The 16,255-nt window shown below is 38.6% G+C and overlaps 1 protein-coding gene across 3 annotated transcripts in view; it reads left to right on the top strand.

Moving 5' to 3' along the window:
* Positions 1–16,255, top strand: part of PSEN1 (presenilin 1) — a 70,567-nt gene that overhangs the window by 18,993 nt on the left and 35,319 nt on the right. For all 3 annotated transcript variants that reach the window (XM_043472473.1, XM_043472476.1, XM_043472475.1), the window contains exons 4-5: positions 9,560–9,813; positions 11,966–12,107. In XM_043472473.1, the coding sequence (XP_043328408.1) occupies positions 9,560–9,813; positions 11,966–12,107 (396 nt within the window). The remainder of the gene's footprint in view (positions 1–9,559; positions 9,814–11,965; positions 12,108–16,255) is intronic.

A 16,255-nucleotide genomic window follows, 5' to 3' on the forward strand; every position in this document is an offset into this window, starting at 1 on the left:
CATGGACAAAGGAGCCTGGTGTGCTTCAGTCCAAGAGGTCGCAGAGAGTCGGACACAGCTGAGGGACTGAGCACATATGCAAAGTACACATGGGACTTTGTTATACACTTTTGACAGTATTTATTTTAAATTTTTCCACATGGGCTTTATAATATACACTTTTGACATATTTACTTTAACTTTTTCATAATTAAAAAAAATGTTTTTAATTAGCCTTAAAAATAATGCTAAGTCATCATTCTAATATTTAACCGAGACTTTACATTTTGGAAATCTCTTAGTATTTCTGTCACTTTCTAATATGACACTTTTCAAAGGACCTACACACCTCTTCACCTCTTTTGAAAAACACTTAAGAAAAGCGGCTTTATTAAAGAATAATTATCACACAGTTAACTGCACATATTTTAAGTATACATTTAAAGTATACAATTTGATCGGTTTTGACATACATGTATACCATGTAAACCACCACTGCAGTCAAGATAATGAATATAACCATCACCTGTAAGTTTCCTTTCCCTCGTAATCTCTCCCTCCTGTCCCTGCCCAACTGCTCTCTGTCAGGCAACCACTTACTAATTTTTGTCACTGTATTCTAGTTTTCATTTTCCAGAATTTTATATAAATGAAATCATACTGTACATAACTTTTTTTTTGTACATAACTTTTGTAAGGCTGCTTTCATGCAGTGTAATTATTTCAAGATTCATCAGTGGTATAGCCTGTATCAGCAGTTCCTTTTTATTGCAGTGTTGCATTCCATTATATGGATATACCACAGGTTTTTTTTTTTTTAATCCATTCACTTGTTTATGGATGTTTACATTGTTTCTGGTTTTGGGTTATTACAAATAAAGCTGTTGTGGACATTTATGTACAGATCTTTGATTGGACATATTGCTTTCATTTATTTTGAGTAAATGCCTAAGAGTAGAATGTGTTCCAGTGTAGAAAGTATATACTTTTTTAAGATACTGTCAAACTGCTTTCCAAATTGATTGTGTAACTTTGCACTGCACTGGTGCAGTGACTTTGCACTAGTACAAGGGTTCCAGTTCCTCCACATCCTCGGCAGTGCTTGGCACAGTCTTGTCAGTCTTTTAGCCATTCTAGTAAATGGGTACTAATATCATTGTGATTTTAATTTACATTTCTCTGAATAATGATGTGAAGTGTCTCTTCATCTGCTTGTCTTCCCAATATCTTTGGTGAAGTATCTGTTCAGATCCCTTGCTTGGTTTTTAAATTGGGTTGTTTCTTTTCTCTTTCTTTTTCTGGGAGGTTTGGGGTTGTTTGTTTTCTTACTGAGTTTTATATATTCCAGATACACGTCCTCTATGATATATGTGATTTGCAGATATTTTCTTCCAGTCTGTGGCTTATCTTTTTATTTTCTTAGCAGTGTATTTTATTTTTTTTCTTTTTTTTTAGCAGTGTATTTTAAAGGGCAGAAATAGATCAGTATAAATATTGATGAAATCTCTTTTATCTATTTTTTCCTTTTGTGGGTCTCTTTTTTTTTTTTAATCTTTGTTTCACTCAAGTTCTCAAAAGTTTTTTCTTATATTACCTTCTGGAAACTATAGTTTTAGGGTTTGCATTTAGGTCTGTATTGTGAGTATAATTTTTTGTATATGGCATGAGGTACGGATTAAAGTTGACTTTTTCCAGTTGGACATCCAGTTGTTTCAGCATTGTTTGTTGAAAAAGACTATCCTTTGGCAAAAATCAGTTGTGCATATGTGTCAGGCTGTTTCTGGACTCTGCTTAGTATATTTGTGCCAGTACAACATCTTTTTGAGAACTATAACTGTATGAGATGTGGCATTAGTTCTCCAACTTTCAGAGTTGTTTTGGACATCCTCCTGTATTTTCCTTTTTAAAAAATAAATTTATCTGTTTAATTTTGGCTGTGCTGGGTCTTCATTGCTGCACAGGCTCTTTTCCAGTTGTAGCCAGCGGGAGCTAGTCCAGTTGTGCACAGGCTTCTCACTGCAGTGGCTTCTCTTGTTGGGGAGCACGGGCGGTGTGGTGCACAGGTTTCAGTAGCTGTGGGACGTGGGTGGGTTCAGTAGTTTCAGCTCCGTGGCTCTAGAGCACAGGCTCTATAGTTGTGGCTCAGAGGCTTAGTTGCTCTGCAGCATGTGGAATCTTCCTGAATCATCATGTCTCCTGCATTGGCAGGCAGATTCTTTACCACTGACCCACCAGGGAAGCCCCTATTTCCTGTGTTAACTTAATAAACATTACTATAGAAAAGCTGATTGAGATTGCATTGAATTTACAGATCAGTTGGCGGGGGGAGGAGGGAGAATGTTGGTAGAATTGACACCTTAGTATTGAGCCTTTTAATCCTTGAACACACAGTATAGCTCTACATTTATTTAGGTCTTAAAAAAATTTTTTTAATTGTGATTGAGGACATGAGATGCTATTTTTTGAAATTTATGTATTTTTTAAATTTTTGGCTGCGCTCGGTCTCTGTTGCTGTGTGGGGGCTTTTCTAGTTGTGGTGAGCAGTGGGTGCTACTTTCTGTTTGCGGTGTGTGGTTTTCTCCTTACAGTGTCTTCTCTTGTTACAGAGTGCAGGCCCTAGGGCACTGGCTCAGTAGTTGTGGTGCATGGGCTTAGTTGCTTTGCAGCTCATGGGATCTTCCTGGATCAAGGATTGAACCCAGGTCCCCTGCATTGGCAGGTGGATTCCTAACCACTGGATCACCAGGGAAGTTCCCATCTTAACCATTTTTAAATGTGCAGCTCAGTAGTGTTAACTATATTCACATTATGGTGCAATAGAGTTCTAAAACATTTTCAACTTGCAAAACTAATACTCTGCACCTGTTGAACAGTATAGCCCCATTTCCCTGTCCCCAGAGCCCCTAACAAACACAGTTATGCTTTTTTTTTTTTTTTCAAGTTAGACTAATTTAGATACTTTATATAAGTGGAATCATGCAGTATTTGTCTTTTTGTAACTTGCTTATGCATTTCATAGTATAGTCCTCAGGGTTCATTCATGTTTTAGCAAGTGACAAGATTTCCTTCGCTTTTAAGGCTGAGTAGTACTCTGTTGTACATATGTATTACATTTCCTTTATCCATCTAATCTTAGACATTTGAGTTTCTTCTGTCTCCTGGCTCTTGAAAATAGTGCTGCAGTGATCTTGGGTGTGAAATACAATATCTCTTTGAGATACTGCTTTCAATTCTTTTGGATCTCTACCTGGAAGTAGAATTGCTGGACCATATGACAGTTCTGTTTTTAATTTTTTGAGGAACCTGCATCCTTTCCTATCACAGCTGTACCCTTTTACATGCCCATCCATAGGGCACAAGGGATTCAACATCCTTGCATCCTTGCTAATCCTTGTTATATTCTGGGGAGTTTTTTGATAGTAGCCATCCTAATGGGTGTAAGAGATGTTATTTTAGTTTTGAATTGAATTTCTCTGATTAGTAACATGAGCATCTTTTTTGTGCTTGTTGGCCATTTGTATATATTCTTCTTAGAAATGTCTATCAAAATGTCTGTTCAAGTCTTTTGCCATTTTAAAATCAAATTATTTGTTTCTTTGTTGTTAAGTTATAGGAGTCTTTTATATATTCTGGATATTAACCCATTATTAAATATATAATTTGCACATATTTTCTTCCATTCTCTGGTTGCCTTTTTACTCTGTTGTTTGTTTGTTTGATGCACAGAAGTTTTAAAGTTTGATGTAGTCCCATTTGTCTATTTTTGCTTTTGATCTTTAATTTCTTTTAGGAATATTTTATGATTTTCAGTGTACACATATAATCAGGGTTCCCCAAGACCATGCTCAGGTTCAGTGATAAGCTAGTAGAAGGACCCACAGATCTCAGAAAAGCTGTTTTACTCACTGTTACAGTTTACTGCAGTGAAAAGACACAGATTAAAGTTAGCAACAGAAAAAGGCACAAGGGCAAGGATCCAGGAGACACCAGGCCCAAGCTTCCAATTGTCTTGTCCCAGTGGAGTCATGCAAACAAGTGCCTAATTCTCCCAGGAGCAGTGTGAGACAACATGCAGAGAGTACTGCTCACCAGGAAAACATACTTGAGCCTGGGTGTCCCAGAGTTTTATTCAGGGTTGGTCATGTAAACATGGCCAGACATAGTTCTCTAACCCCTCCTAAGGTCAAGCAGATATCATGTGGCTCAAGACTCCCACCGTGGATCAGATTGTTAATGTGACCCAAGGCCTCATGTAAACAGAAACAGTCGTAATAGGCAGGCTGTTCCAAGGACTTAAAGGTTTTTATCTCCTAGGAGCCAGGCCAAATCTTCCTTTGGTGTATGCAGGTTTTGGACACCCCTGACCTGCTGAGTTAATCCTTTACAATACAAAAGCTCTTTCACATCTTTTCATCCTTCTGGTCTCAGCTCAGATGTCATGTCCTCAGAAAGATATTCTCTGGTCACATTACTTGAAAGTCCCATTCTATGTATTTATCACATCACCCTACTGTAGTACTATCCTAATCTGTAGTTATCTTGTTTATTAGCTGTCTTCCCCTACTTGAAATCGGTTCACGAGGGCAGTCTTGTTGACTGGTACGTCCTTGTACATAACTGGCATTCATTGTTTGTTAAATTAAAAAGTTTTAACTAAAACAAAGTACCATAAGCCAAATAGAAGAAATGACAAAGTATATGAATACTTAGTTCATTTTAAAAAATGATCATTTTTTTCTAATGATAAGAGACATAGAAGTTAAAATTAAACTGAGATCCTGTATTTTAATACCTATCAGTTTGGTAAAAATTCAGGCATTGCAAGCTTACTATGTAGACAAGGGCTTGTTGAAATAGGCACTCTCCTGCATTGCTGAGTGCGCTCTTTGGCTGTATAAATCAGGATTTGAAGTGAATATATACTTTGACCTTGTACTTCAGTGAAGTTATTCTATAAATATGCCCCTTCGTGTGTGAAATAACCTCACTGCAGTGAGGTTTGAAATGGCAAAAAGTTGGAAGCAAGTTCGGTGTCCATCACTAGGGGATTGGCCTAATAAATTACGATATCTTCATACACTGGCTGTGCAGCTGGTTAAAAGCAATTTTTTAAGAGAATAAGGATATTCTTTACTGACGTAGAAAACTTTCTAAGATACAGTTTAAAAAAGAAAGCATAGTATAGGACAGTGCATTTCTTGTGCTACCATTTCTGTGGACAAGGGGAATGAGAATATGTATTTGTATTTGCTCGTGTACGAATAAGGAAACTTTGAAAGGACTTGCCGAGAACAGTGACCAGTGGTAACCTGGGGGGTTAGGAAACTGAGAGTTAAGTGGGAGGTTTTTTACTGTATGCTTTTTTATACTTCTTGAGTTTAGAATCAAATGTGTATTTTGCCTCTTTAACTAAATAGATTGTATTTTTTAAAAAGACATACATTATATAGTTAATTTTTAAAGTAGTGTCCAAAGTATTATGTGATACAGTGCTCTAGTATCCTGTATCAGCTCTGAGGGTGGGGCAGGGTGGGGTCATTAATGTTCACTATAAACCAGAATATCCAGTTGAGTACCCTTAACAAGCGTGTTATGATTGCCTCTTTCATGCTAGGTTCACCCAGTGAAACAGCTCACATAGCCTTATAGGAGAGCTGTGGTGCCATAGAAAGAATGGTTTTGAAGTGAGAGATTTGAATTTGATTTTCCTACCCCTGCTGTTTTCTGACTATGAAATTTTGGATCAGTTGCTTTACTGTTCATCTATCAAAACCTCCCAACATATAAAGATAAACAAGATGAAGTGAGAGTGCTTTTAAATTATAAGTACTTTATATAAATCATATAATACTAAATTATATAAATGCTTTGTAAATACTATATTAAGAGAGCTGTTATTACTTGCATCTGGTTTATACTAAACATTAATTGGCCTAAGTTGGCCGTAATTGTATTGCTGAATATTAGCCACAACTGCAACATTCTTAGCATATGGCACAGTCCCCTCCTTCTAAGAGAGTTGAAGTGTGAATTCCCTCAGCTCTCCTGCTTCTCAGCTATCTACCCCACTATGCCCCTGTTGTCCAGATCCCCCTTTCCTCATAACGCTTTCTTTCCTACTGAACTTCAGTGACTTGTGTTCAGCAAAAATTACCAAAATCTTTCTTGGTAAGTGGTATATATTTTTCTGTCTTTTGTGCTTTGCAATTGTTTCCTTTCCACTCTCGTAGGCATGGAGTCTTCATAAATGTTTCCTCCATGAGGTCAAACGAGGCAGAGAGCACCAGTGCCTTTGTAAGGCCAGCTTTTCTCTCTCCTTCTGTTGTCCATCATTTATCCCCTACCCTGCTTCATTAGTTATCAACTCTGTTTTGTATCGTCAACATTTTCCTCTAATCCTGACTCTATACTTTGACCTGACAAGTATGCTCAAGTCTCCGACATCCCTAAAATAACTTTTTAAAATTTGAATCTCCTCTTTTGTCCATTTTTGTTCTTTTTTGGCTTCAAGGAATAATTGCCTTTGATTTCATTTCTCAGTTTCCATTCATTCCCCAGTCCATTACAATTTACAGATAACCTGCTGCTTAAGCTTAGGAGTTATTCACACTTCTCTCCTTGGTGGTCATCTCACTTTGTATTTTTCCTTCCACAGCTGTTGTGTTACATTAATGACCAATGCATCCTCTATACTTTCTCCCAGAGGTTTCATCCACTTTCATAGCTGTAGAAACTAATGGCTTCCTTCAGCCCTCTTCTGAGCTTGAACTGCATCTGTCTAAATTCTCTCTCTTGACCTAACTAAAATCTCTCTCAGCTCCTCTAACCTGCTTACCTTCTTGTGCTCCCTGTGTCCATCAGTGCTATCACCACCTTCCTAGTCACTTAAGCCAAAACCTCCAGAGTCTTCGTTGACTCCTTCCTGACCATTCACATGTGATTTGCCACAAAGCTCTGTCATTCGCTTCTGAAGTATTTTTCTCACACCTCTCCTGTTTTCAATCACCACTTCATCAAGTTTGTTAAACACGAACCATAATCTGATGTGTCACTTCCTCAACCTTAGCAATTCTTAGGACATTTTTGTTGCCTACAGGACAAAGTCTGAAGTCCCTGACATGGCAAACAAGGTTCTTTACAACCTGTTCCTAACCTTCTTTTTCCTGCCACCAGCCCCGACCACCCTGTTCTCAGCCACCTCAGGAGTACTCACAGGTTTTCTACATAGGCATGTGGCCCAGTTGACATTGTCTCTGTGGAGCCCATTCACCTTCCATTCTTGAAGGTTCTATTCAAGAATTGTATCTTTCATGTTGTCTTTCTTTTTTGCTTTAAATTTTTATTGACATATAGTTGATTTACAATGTTGTGTTAATTTCAAGTGTATAGCAAAGTGATTCAGTTACACATATGTACATATATGTATTTTTTATTTTTCATATTATTTCCCTTGTGGTTTATTACAGGATATTGAATATGGTTCCCTGTCCTATACAGTAGGACCTTTTATTTTATTCCATCTTACATGCAGTAGTCTGTTATCTGCTAATCCCAAACTCCTAATTTATCCTTCTCTACCCTCTTTCCCCTTTGGTAACCATAACTTTGTTTTCTATGTCTGTGAGTCTGTTTCTATTTTATAAATAAGTTCATTTGTTATCATTTTAGATTCCAAATATAAGTGATATCATATGTTTGTCTTTCTTTGATTTACTTCACTTAGTGTGATAATCTCTAGGTCCATGTAGCTGCAGATGGCGTTAGTTTGCTCTTTTTTTATGGCCAAGTAATATTTCAATGTGTGTGTGTGTGCCACATCTTCTTCATCCATTCATTGGTTGATAGACATTTAGGTTGCATCCATGTCTTGGTTATTGTAAATAGTGCTGCTGTGACTGTTAGGATGCATGTATCTTTTTGAATTAGAGTTTTATGCCCAGGAGTGCAACTGCTAGATCATTTGGCAACTCTGTTTTTAGTTTTTCAAGGAACCTCCATATAGTTTTCCATAGTGGCTGCATCAATTTACATTCCCACCATATGTTACCTTTCTTAATCACAAAAAATTAGTTCTGTAGCACTTTGTTCATATTTCTAGTATTTCTCTAATATTAAAACTATCTTATGAGCTTCTAAGGACAGCAGTCTAGATCTTTTTAATTTCTGCTATAGTGTTACAGCAGAGTAACTGAAATACAGAATTCTTATAATTATTTATGGAATGAATAAATTGAAAGTCACGGAAAAAGAAAGCCTACAGTAAGTCTGCAGAGCAGACATATTGTCTTGTGAATGACAGATTGAGAGGAGGTTAAGAGCTTGATTTCTGCAGTCAGGCACACCTGGCTTCAAGCCCTCTTTATAACACAAGCTGTGGCTGTTTCCTTGCCTGGAAAGTGGTGATGGTAGGGTGGTTGTGAGAGTTAAATGTCAAAGTACACATCAGGAATTCCCTGGTGGTCTGGTGGTTAGGATGCAGGGCTTTCGTTGTTTAGGGCACAGGTTCAATCCCTGGTTGGGGTACTAAGATCACACAAGCCTTGACGTGGAGCCAAAAAAAAAGGCACATATTACAATCCCTAATAGACTGCTGTTGTCAAGCATGTAATGTACTTGGTTAAACTCTATAGTCAAAAATGAGATACAAGGTACAAGGTGTGTCTTCCTATGAGCTTCCTGTCTTAACCAAGCTGATTACCTCTTGTCAGCAGCAGTGACTATCAGTCTACTTTCATATCCTGTTTTATTTATTTCTCTGTTATTTTTCTCCTATTTTCTGTTATTTTCATTTTGTTGTTAATGCTCTTGAGATTCATTCTACCCTTTACAAAAACTGAATTTTAGATATAATAATATCAAAAAGGAAATTGAACTTGAATGGGCAAGGATAGACCCAGGATAAGGATAACGGTAAAAAAGTGATGTTTAGAACTAGAGAAAAATGGAATCTACTTTCATTCCTTCATTCTTGTATTTATTGTTCCCTTCCTCTGTATAGGTGGGAATGGGTTTGGAGAACATCATAATTAAGGCCTAGTTTCTTTCTGTAACAGTTTTTTTTTTAATTGAATACTGTTTTGAGATAACTGTAGATGGTAAGAAATAATACTGAGAGATCCCCTGTATGTCACTGCAAAGATTTCTAAGTCTCATTAATAATGAAGGTGAGCTAGTTCCTTGTATAAATGATAGGAACCTACAGGTAAAAAAGCATGTCATGATTTTAAAAAAGGTGAGAGTACTCTGCTTGGAGCCGCAGCAAATAAAGAAGGCTTCATGCAGATGTCATTTTTTAAGTCAAAAATTCCGAAGAATGAGTACAGTTGTATTAGAGTTAGAAAGAGCCGGGTGAGAGGGGGGACCTGGGTTCCTCCAGTGGACAGTGGTAAATAATCCCGACTTTTAGGCTGGGTACTTCTTGTAAATTGATTCTCTCTTGCTTTAAGTTTTTGGAAACTCACGTAATAATGGGCCTGTTGTTACCCTGGGATCTAATCATTGCATTTTCTGTTTTTGATATAGAACACTTTGATTCTCCTGGGAGTCTGACTTACTGAAAAATCTCTTCCTGTGCTTTTAGAATGACAGTAGAGAGCGGCCTGAGCACGGCTCGGAGAGGCGGCGGCGTGGCAACACCGAGTCGGTGTCCAATGGCCGAGCCCCCAACAGCTCACAGCAGGTGGTGGAGCAAGAGGAAGAGGAAGATGAGGAGCTGACGTTGAAATACGGCGCCAAACATGTGATCATGCTGTTTGTCCCTGTGACTCTCTGTATGGTGGTGGTTGTGGCCACCATCAAATCAGTCAGCTTTTATACCCGGAAGGATGGGCAGCTGTACGTATGAGGACTGCGGGTGGTTATTCTCAAGGCCATTCTAGCTGTCTGCGTGGTGTGTCACCCTCACCTCGAAGACCTCTGACCCCTGCACTGAAGGGCCGTGAGGGCTAGAGAGTCCATCCTCCTGATGACTGAAGCAGATGCTGCTTTACGTGGGGGAAATAAAGCTGCAGAGTTGTATTTTTTTATGTAGCATCCCTAGATTGGGCTCAATTCATTTGGAATTGAGCAAGTAAAGAAGTGGGTAGGGATTTTAGCACCTCAGGGTCATTGGGCCCATTGTTCTTCTCCCTGGAATGTTGTTTTCCTTTTCTAACGTTGGTGGATTAATTCCTATCATCCTTCTCATCTTGGTTGAAAAATAACTTCCGTGATCCTCCTAAAAAAATTAGGCCCTTCCCGGTATTCTTTCGCAACCTGTTCTTTTTTCACTTGTCACAATATGCAAGTGTATATTTACTTTTCTTATTTAATGCCTGGTTTCCTTCTATACCACGAGGACCATGAGAGCACTTTTGTTTCCAGGGTAAGGAATGTAATAAATGTTCAGCCAAAAAAAAAAGTTGTTCAGTGAAAGGATGAAGAAGGAATGCAAACTGGCACTAAAGTGTTTGCCGAACTGTCATGTAGATTGGGTGCTCTTGGTGTCCGCCCTTTGTCTCCAAGAAAAATGCTTTGATTCAGATGTCACCTAGTTCTGTCTCTGGGACCCTTGTTGGGCTCAAGATGTTTTAAGTGAATTCTGAAATTGGCAAGTGTCTGGAAAACTCTGTGGGGTTCTGAAAGCCAAGCTTTAACCTTTTGAGAGAAAGTCTAAGACAATGAGTGAAGAGCAGAGGTTGGAAACAATTACCAAAAGAAGTTGGGGAATATTGTCTCTGTAAGTTAAAGTTGGGTCTGGCTGCATATTATAGAACCAGGTTAGCAAGCTATGCCCCACAGGCCAGAGCTGCCTGCTACCTCCCTTGGTAAATGAAGTTTTATTGGAACATGGCCGTGTCCATTCATTTATGTATTGTCTTCGGCTGCTTTCATACTACAGGGGCAGAGTTGAATGGTTGCAGCAGAGAACATGACTCACAAAGCTTAAAATATTTACTCTGTAGTCCTTTATAGGAAGTTTGCTGAGCCCATTATAGAAAATCAAAACAGGGAATTCCCTGGTGGTCCAGTGGTTAAGACTCGACGCTTTCACTGCTGAGGCCCAGGTTCAATCCCTGGTCAGGGAACTAAGATCCTGCAAGCCGAATGGCACAGCCAAAAAAAAGAAAAAATTTTAAAAATTGGTTTTGAGTGATATACATATTTTCTTAGCTCCCACAGAATAGTGAAGAGGTAGTAGTTCAGATTGTACAGTGCCTTCTTTTCACCAAGGACTCAGGCTTCTTCATTCCTTCTTTTTTGGCTTCTGTTGTCTGGGTTATTTCGGGGTCCAGTATTGGTGCTGGAGCCCCAGCCTTCATTCAGACAGCAGGAAGGAGTGGAGGAGAAAAGGACTTAAGACATACCTCTCAGCAGAACTCACTCCTCCCTTAGAAGTTCCACAGACCACATCTGCTTATAACTCAGTGGTCGTTACTTATTCTTGTGGCTGTACATAACTCCAGGGGACGCAGAAATAAAGTCTTCTGTTGACAACATTGGTACCTGGAATAAAAGCGTTTTCATGTGAAACAAGGGTAGATGGATATGTGACATTATCTCACCACAACTTTAGTTGTAGTCACCCTACAGATACAAGATAATTATCCACCACTTTACCTTCCTCTTCGAACCACTTGTAGCCTTGGTAGTTTATGGCAGAATCTGTTGGTAGTTTATGGCAGAATCTGGTGGTACTTTAACAAATCACTGATAAGCTGTGGAGAAAACATTTGATGAGGTAATTATTCCAGTATAAAGCGTCCACTAGATGGAGCCAGTGTCTGGCGCACGTAGGTCCACCTCTATTTTAACCATCTCCTTTTATTTTGAAGAGCTTATTTTAGCATAAAGCTGCTTTTCTTAGGTTAAAAATTCTTGGTTAGATTGATGAGCTGAAAAAAAAGTGATTCATAAGATATCAGTTAAATCTGGGGAACAGAACTGGTTTTGGAGAGCATGTAGTTTAGAATCTCCATTAACCGCTGGGGCTTTTGTTTTATTACAGAATCTATACTCCGTTTACAGAGGACACGGAGACTGTGGGGCAGAGAGCCCTGCACTCAATCCTGAACGCGGTGATCATGATCAGCGTCATTGTCGTCATGACGATTCTCCTGGTGGTTCTCTATAAATACAGGTGCTACAAGGTGAGCATGAGACACAGAGCTTTGCTTTCCACCGTCTTTTTTTTCTTTTTTTCCTAATAATTTTATTTATTTTTGGCTGTGCTGGGTCTTTGTTGTTACGTGGGCTTTTCTCAAGTTGAGGCGAGCAGGAGCTACTCTAGTTGCAGTGCTCGGTCTTCTCATCGCGGCGGCTTCTCTGGCGGGGAGTGTGGGCTCTAGGGCATGCAGGCTTCGGTAGTTGTGCCTCATGGGCTCAGTAGTTGCGGATCCCAGGCTCTAGAGCACAGACTCCAATAGTTGTGGCACACGGGCTTGATTGCTTCCCAGCCTGTAGGCTCTTCCCAGATCAGGGATTGAACCTACGTCTCCTGCATTGGTAGGTGAATTCTACCACTGCGTCACCAGGGAAGCCCTGCACCGTCTTCTTTTTTTTATGGTTGGATTGTCCTGTCACCTTATTCGGTCTAATAAAGAAAAAGGTCTTATATTCTAAAACTAAGTTAATTTTTAGTCTCCTCCCCCTCTCATTTGTGGAACCAAAAGGCATAAATGAAAAACAAATGTTTTCATAAAATATCACTGTCTAAATGGTTTTAACATTTTGATTTGCAGTATTCTTAGGACTTTCCAGAAGAATATATCCTAAGACCTTTGTGAATTCCCTCATTGACAAATAGCACTATATGATATAGTTGTCCCCATAAAATAATATATAACCACAGAAAATCAGATTTTCAGCTTGAATGCATGCATGCTCAGTTGCTCAGTCATGTCCGACTCTTTCTGACCCATGGAATGTAGCCCACCAGGCTTCTCTGTCCATGAGATTATCCCAGCAAGAATACTGGAGTGCATTGCCATTTCCTTCTCCAGGGAATCTTCCCTACTCATGGGTCGAATTTGAGCCTCCTGAGGCTGCTGCATTGGCAGGTGGGTTATTTAGCACTGAGCCACCGAAGAAGCCCCTTCAACTTGAGTCCAAAGCAGTGAAGCCACCTTCAGATGCCGATGTTGAACTCATTGGTGACTAGCTGAATTCCCGTCCATTCCCTCACCTTCTCTTCTGCAGGAATAGGAATTTTTTGCTTGGGAAATAAAGGCAGGGGCAGTTATGCAGGGAAGAGACAGGCCCAGACCTCCCAGCCTCTGCTCCCTACTTCACGCTACCTAAGTAACTTGCCTGTGAATTTCACCTGTCTGGCACATGTTTCAGATTCATGCCTCAGAAAAATGACAAATTATTACTGTTCATGAACCTTTAGGCTCATTCTCAAAGAAATAAATATTAACTTTTCAAATGTTGAATTCTGCACTCTTTTTACTTTGTATTTTCTCTACTTCAGTATATTCTTTAACATGGTTAAAATCAAATGTATAATCAGTATGTGTCCTTTTTGAAAACTATTAATTTGGCATGAGCATTTTCTCATATTATAAATTCTTAGAAAATATGTGTAGTGACTGCATAATATTTGACTCAATGAGTGTATTGTCATTTACTTCCCCTAATTTGGACATTTGAGTGCTTTCCAGATTTTCACTATCCCAAAAAACAGTGAATGTCTTTATGCATAGAGCTTTTCAGTGTTTCAAATTATTTCCTTAGGGTATAAGCCCAGGCACAGAATTTCTGGAGCAAATTGTCTACATGTTTTTGGCTGTCTTGGTATGAAGAATTTTGTTTTCAAATTGATAGTGTTAATTTGTCCTTAACATTAGTGGTGAGCGAGGCTGTCTTACTCTACTTTCACCAGCACTGAGTTTTTAAAAATACCTGTGCAGAGAATTCCCTGGCAGTCCAATGGTTAGGACGCTACACTTCCACTGCAGGGGGCATGGGTTCAATCCCTGCTCAGGGAACTGAAATCTCACATGCTGTACAGTGTGGTTAAAAATACATATATATGTGTGTTTATATATAAACACATATATAAACACACACACACATATATATAAACATATATAAACACACACACATATATATATATATATAATCTATTCTAACCCTAATAGGCAAAGCAAAAATGTCTTAATTTGCTTTTAGTTGATTATTAGTGAGATTGAATATCCTTTCACTATTCACCTTTTCACTGTTCACAGACTTCTAAAATTATACAGAGTTTAACCTTGTTTGTTGAGTGGATGAAAGTATTAACCTAAGTGATGACCATTTGCAGTCTGACATCAGAATCTGGAGATTGAAGACAAAAGATGTGATGTGACAGGCAGTCATCTACACTCAGGCACCCAAAGAGCAAATGATGTAAAACCATTCCCCTCCCACTTCTTAAACGTGCTCCTGTCTCAGTTACTTTTATCTTTTTTTTTTCATTATATACAATTTTGTGTACACAGAAGTGTTTACCTACCATTTCCATTTCTCTGCTTTATTGGACTCTCTCTGTGACTTGTGTCTGGATTGTTTGCTACTTTTGTTATTCACATGTTAGTGGGAGTCCCCTAGGAATTTGCATTCTTCTTCGGTGTTTGGAAACCTCTTTCTGCTTCTCCAGGAGGAACTTACAGGGCTTCTCGTCTTGCTAAAGCCCACTTAGGTTGTGTTGAGTTCAAGTGGAGGAGGGTAGTACTGGAGGGGAAAGGTGGTAAACTTACCCCTGGCTTCCTGGTACTTCTGATTCCCCAGCCTATGTACTGGCAGCTGCATGCATTTGGTCCAGAATGGGCTTTTACTCCTTATTAACCAGAACCTATCTCAAGGTATTTTTGTTGGTTTTGTGCATCTTTTAGTTAGTGCTTCGTGTTAGACAGTCTAAAAGGTTTATACTTAGCTGGATTTCCACGTTCACCCATTCACTGGTGTTGTTTTGCTTTGCTTTTTAAATGCGTATGTCTTGGCCAGCCCAACCAATTCTATAGCAACAAGTTGTTTACTTTGACTCTTAGTATAAAAATAAAAGGGGCTTTTGAGTCAGAAATTCAGAAACTTGCCAGGACCTGTTTGGAAATAAGCCCTGAGGATTTGTTGTGTCAGGAGTTGGTTGTGCAATATCTTTGAGAAGCACAGGAAGCTAAAAGACCAAACAAACCTTAAAAAGGAAGAATTGGAAAAGGCAGTTTAATGATTTATTGTTTGATATAGATGAAACCATATAGCTTACTGAAGTCACATGATTTCTGGCCTAGATAGTTCAGTGTTTAGAGGAGATCTTTGCCATGCTGTACTGAATCAGGACTCATTTGTTTCAGAGCCTGTAGCTCTGAAACAGGAAAGCTGAGCTAGGGATTTTTGCAAGATGAGAAAGGCCTGTTTTACCACCTGATGTTCTAGGAAAAGGGGAGGTGTAGCTTAGTCATCAGAAGAGGCTTTGAATTCAGGTAATAATTCAGAAAATCATAACATCCGTGATTAACCTAGTAAGAAAACCATTAAAAACATTATTGCATGGAGAAGGAAATAGCAACCCGCTCCATTATTCTTGCCTGGAGAATCCCATGGGCAGAGGAGCCAGGAAGGCTACAGTCCAAGGGGTCTTAAAGAATCAGACATGTCTGACCCACTTTCACTTCCACTTCACGGAATAATTTTCAAGTCAAAACTCACTGTCATAATAAAGTTCTCTTTAAACATTAAAAAAAAAAAATTATTGCAGGCAGAGGGCTAATATTTTTACAGTATGAAGAGCACTTACAAATAATTAAGAAAATTAATATCCTAATAAGATATTTTAAAAACCCAAGAAGAGAAATAATGAAGGAAATCTAGATGGCCAGGAGAGGAGTAGAGTACAGAGGGGTGTATGTATATTTCCTCACTAGCAAAAATTATATATATTAAAATAGCAAATTAACATATTTAGCTTATTGACTTGGTAAAAATTAGGCAGGACTTAAATTTACAGTCACTAAGCCAGTATATATCAGTGGTCAGTAATTAGAAAATGTCTATACACTTTGATTCTGTAATTTTGCTTTCATGATTTATCCTAGAGAATTAAAAATGCTGAAGAATGTTTGCATACTAGATATTAATCATAGCATAAAATATAATTGGAAAAAGAAGGAAAACCCCAGAGATTCCGTGCATAAGGCAAAGGTTAAATTGTGAGCTCATGCATATAGGTAAACTATTACTGAGGCATTTAAAATCTATATATTCAAAAAATATTTGGTGGAATGAGAATTTGTCTGTAATAAAAATAAAGTTTTAA

The sequence above is a fragment of the Cervus canadensis genome, chromosome 6 (genome assembly GCF_019320065.1).
Source record: "Cervus canadensis isolate Bull #8, Minnesota chromosome 6, ASM1932006v1, whole genome shotgun sequence".
Lineage (NCBI taxonomy): Eukaryota > Metazoa > Chordata > Mammalia > Artiodactyla > Cervidae > Cervus > Cervus canadensis.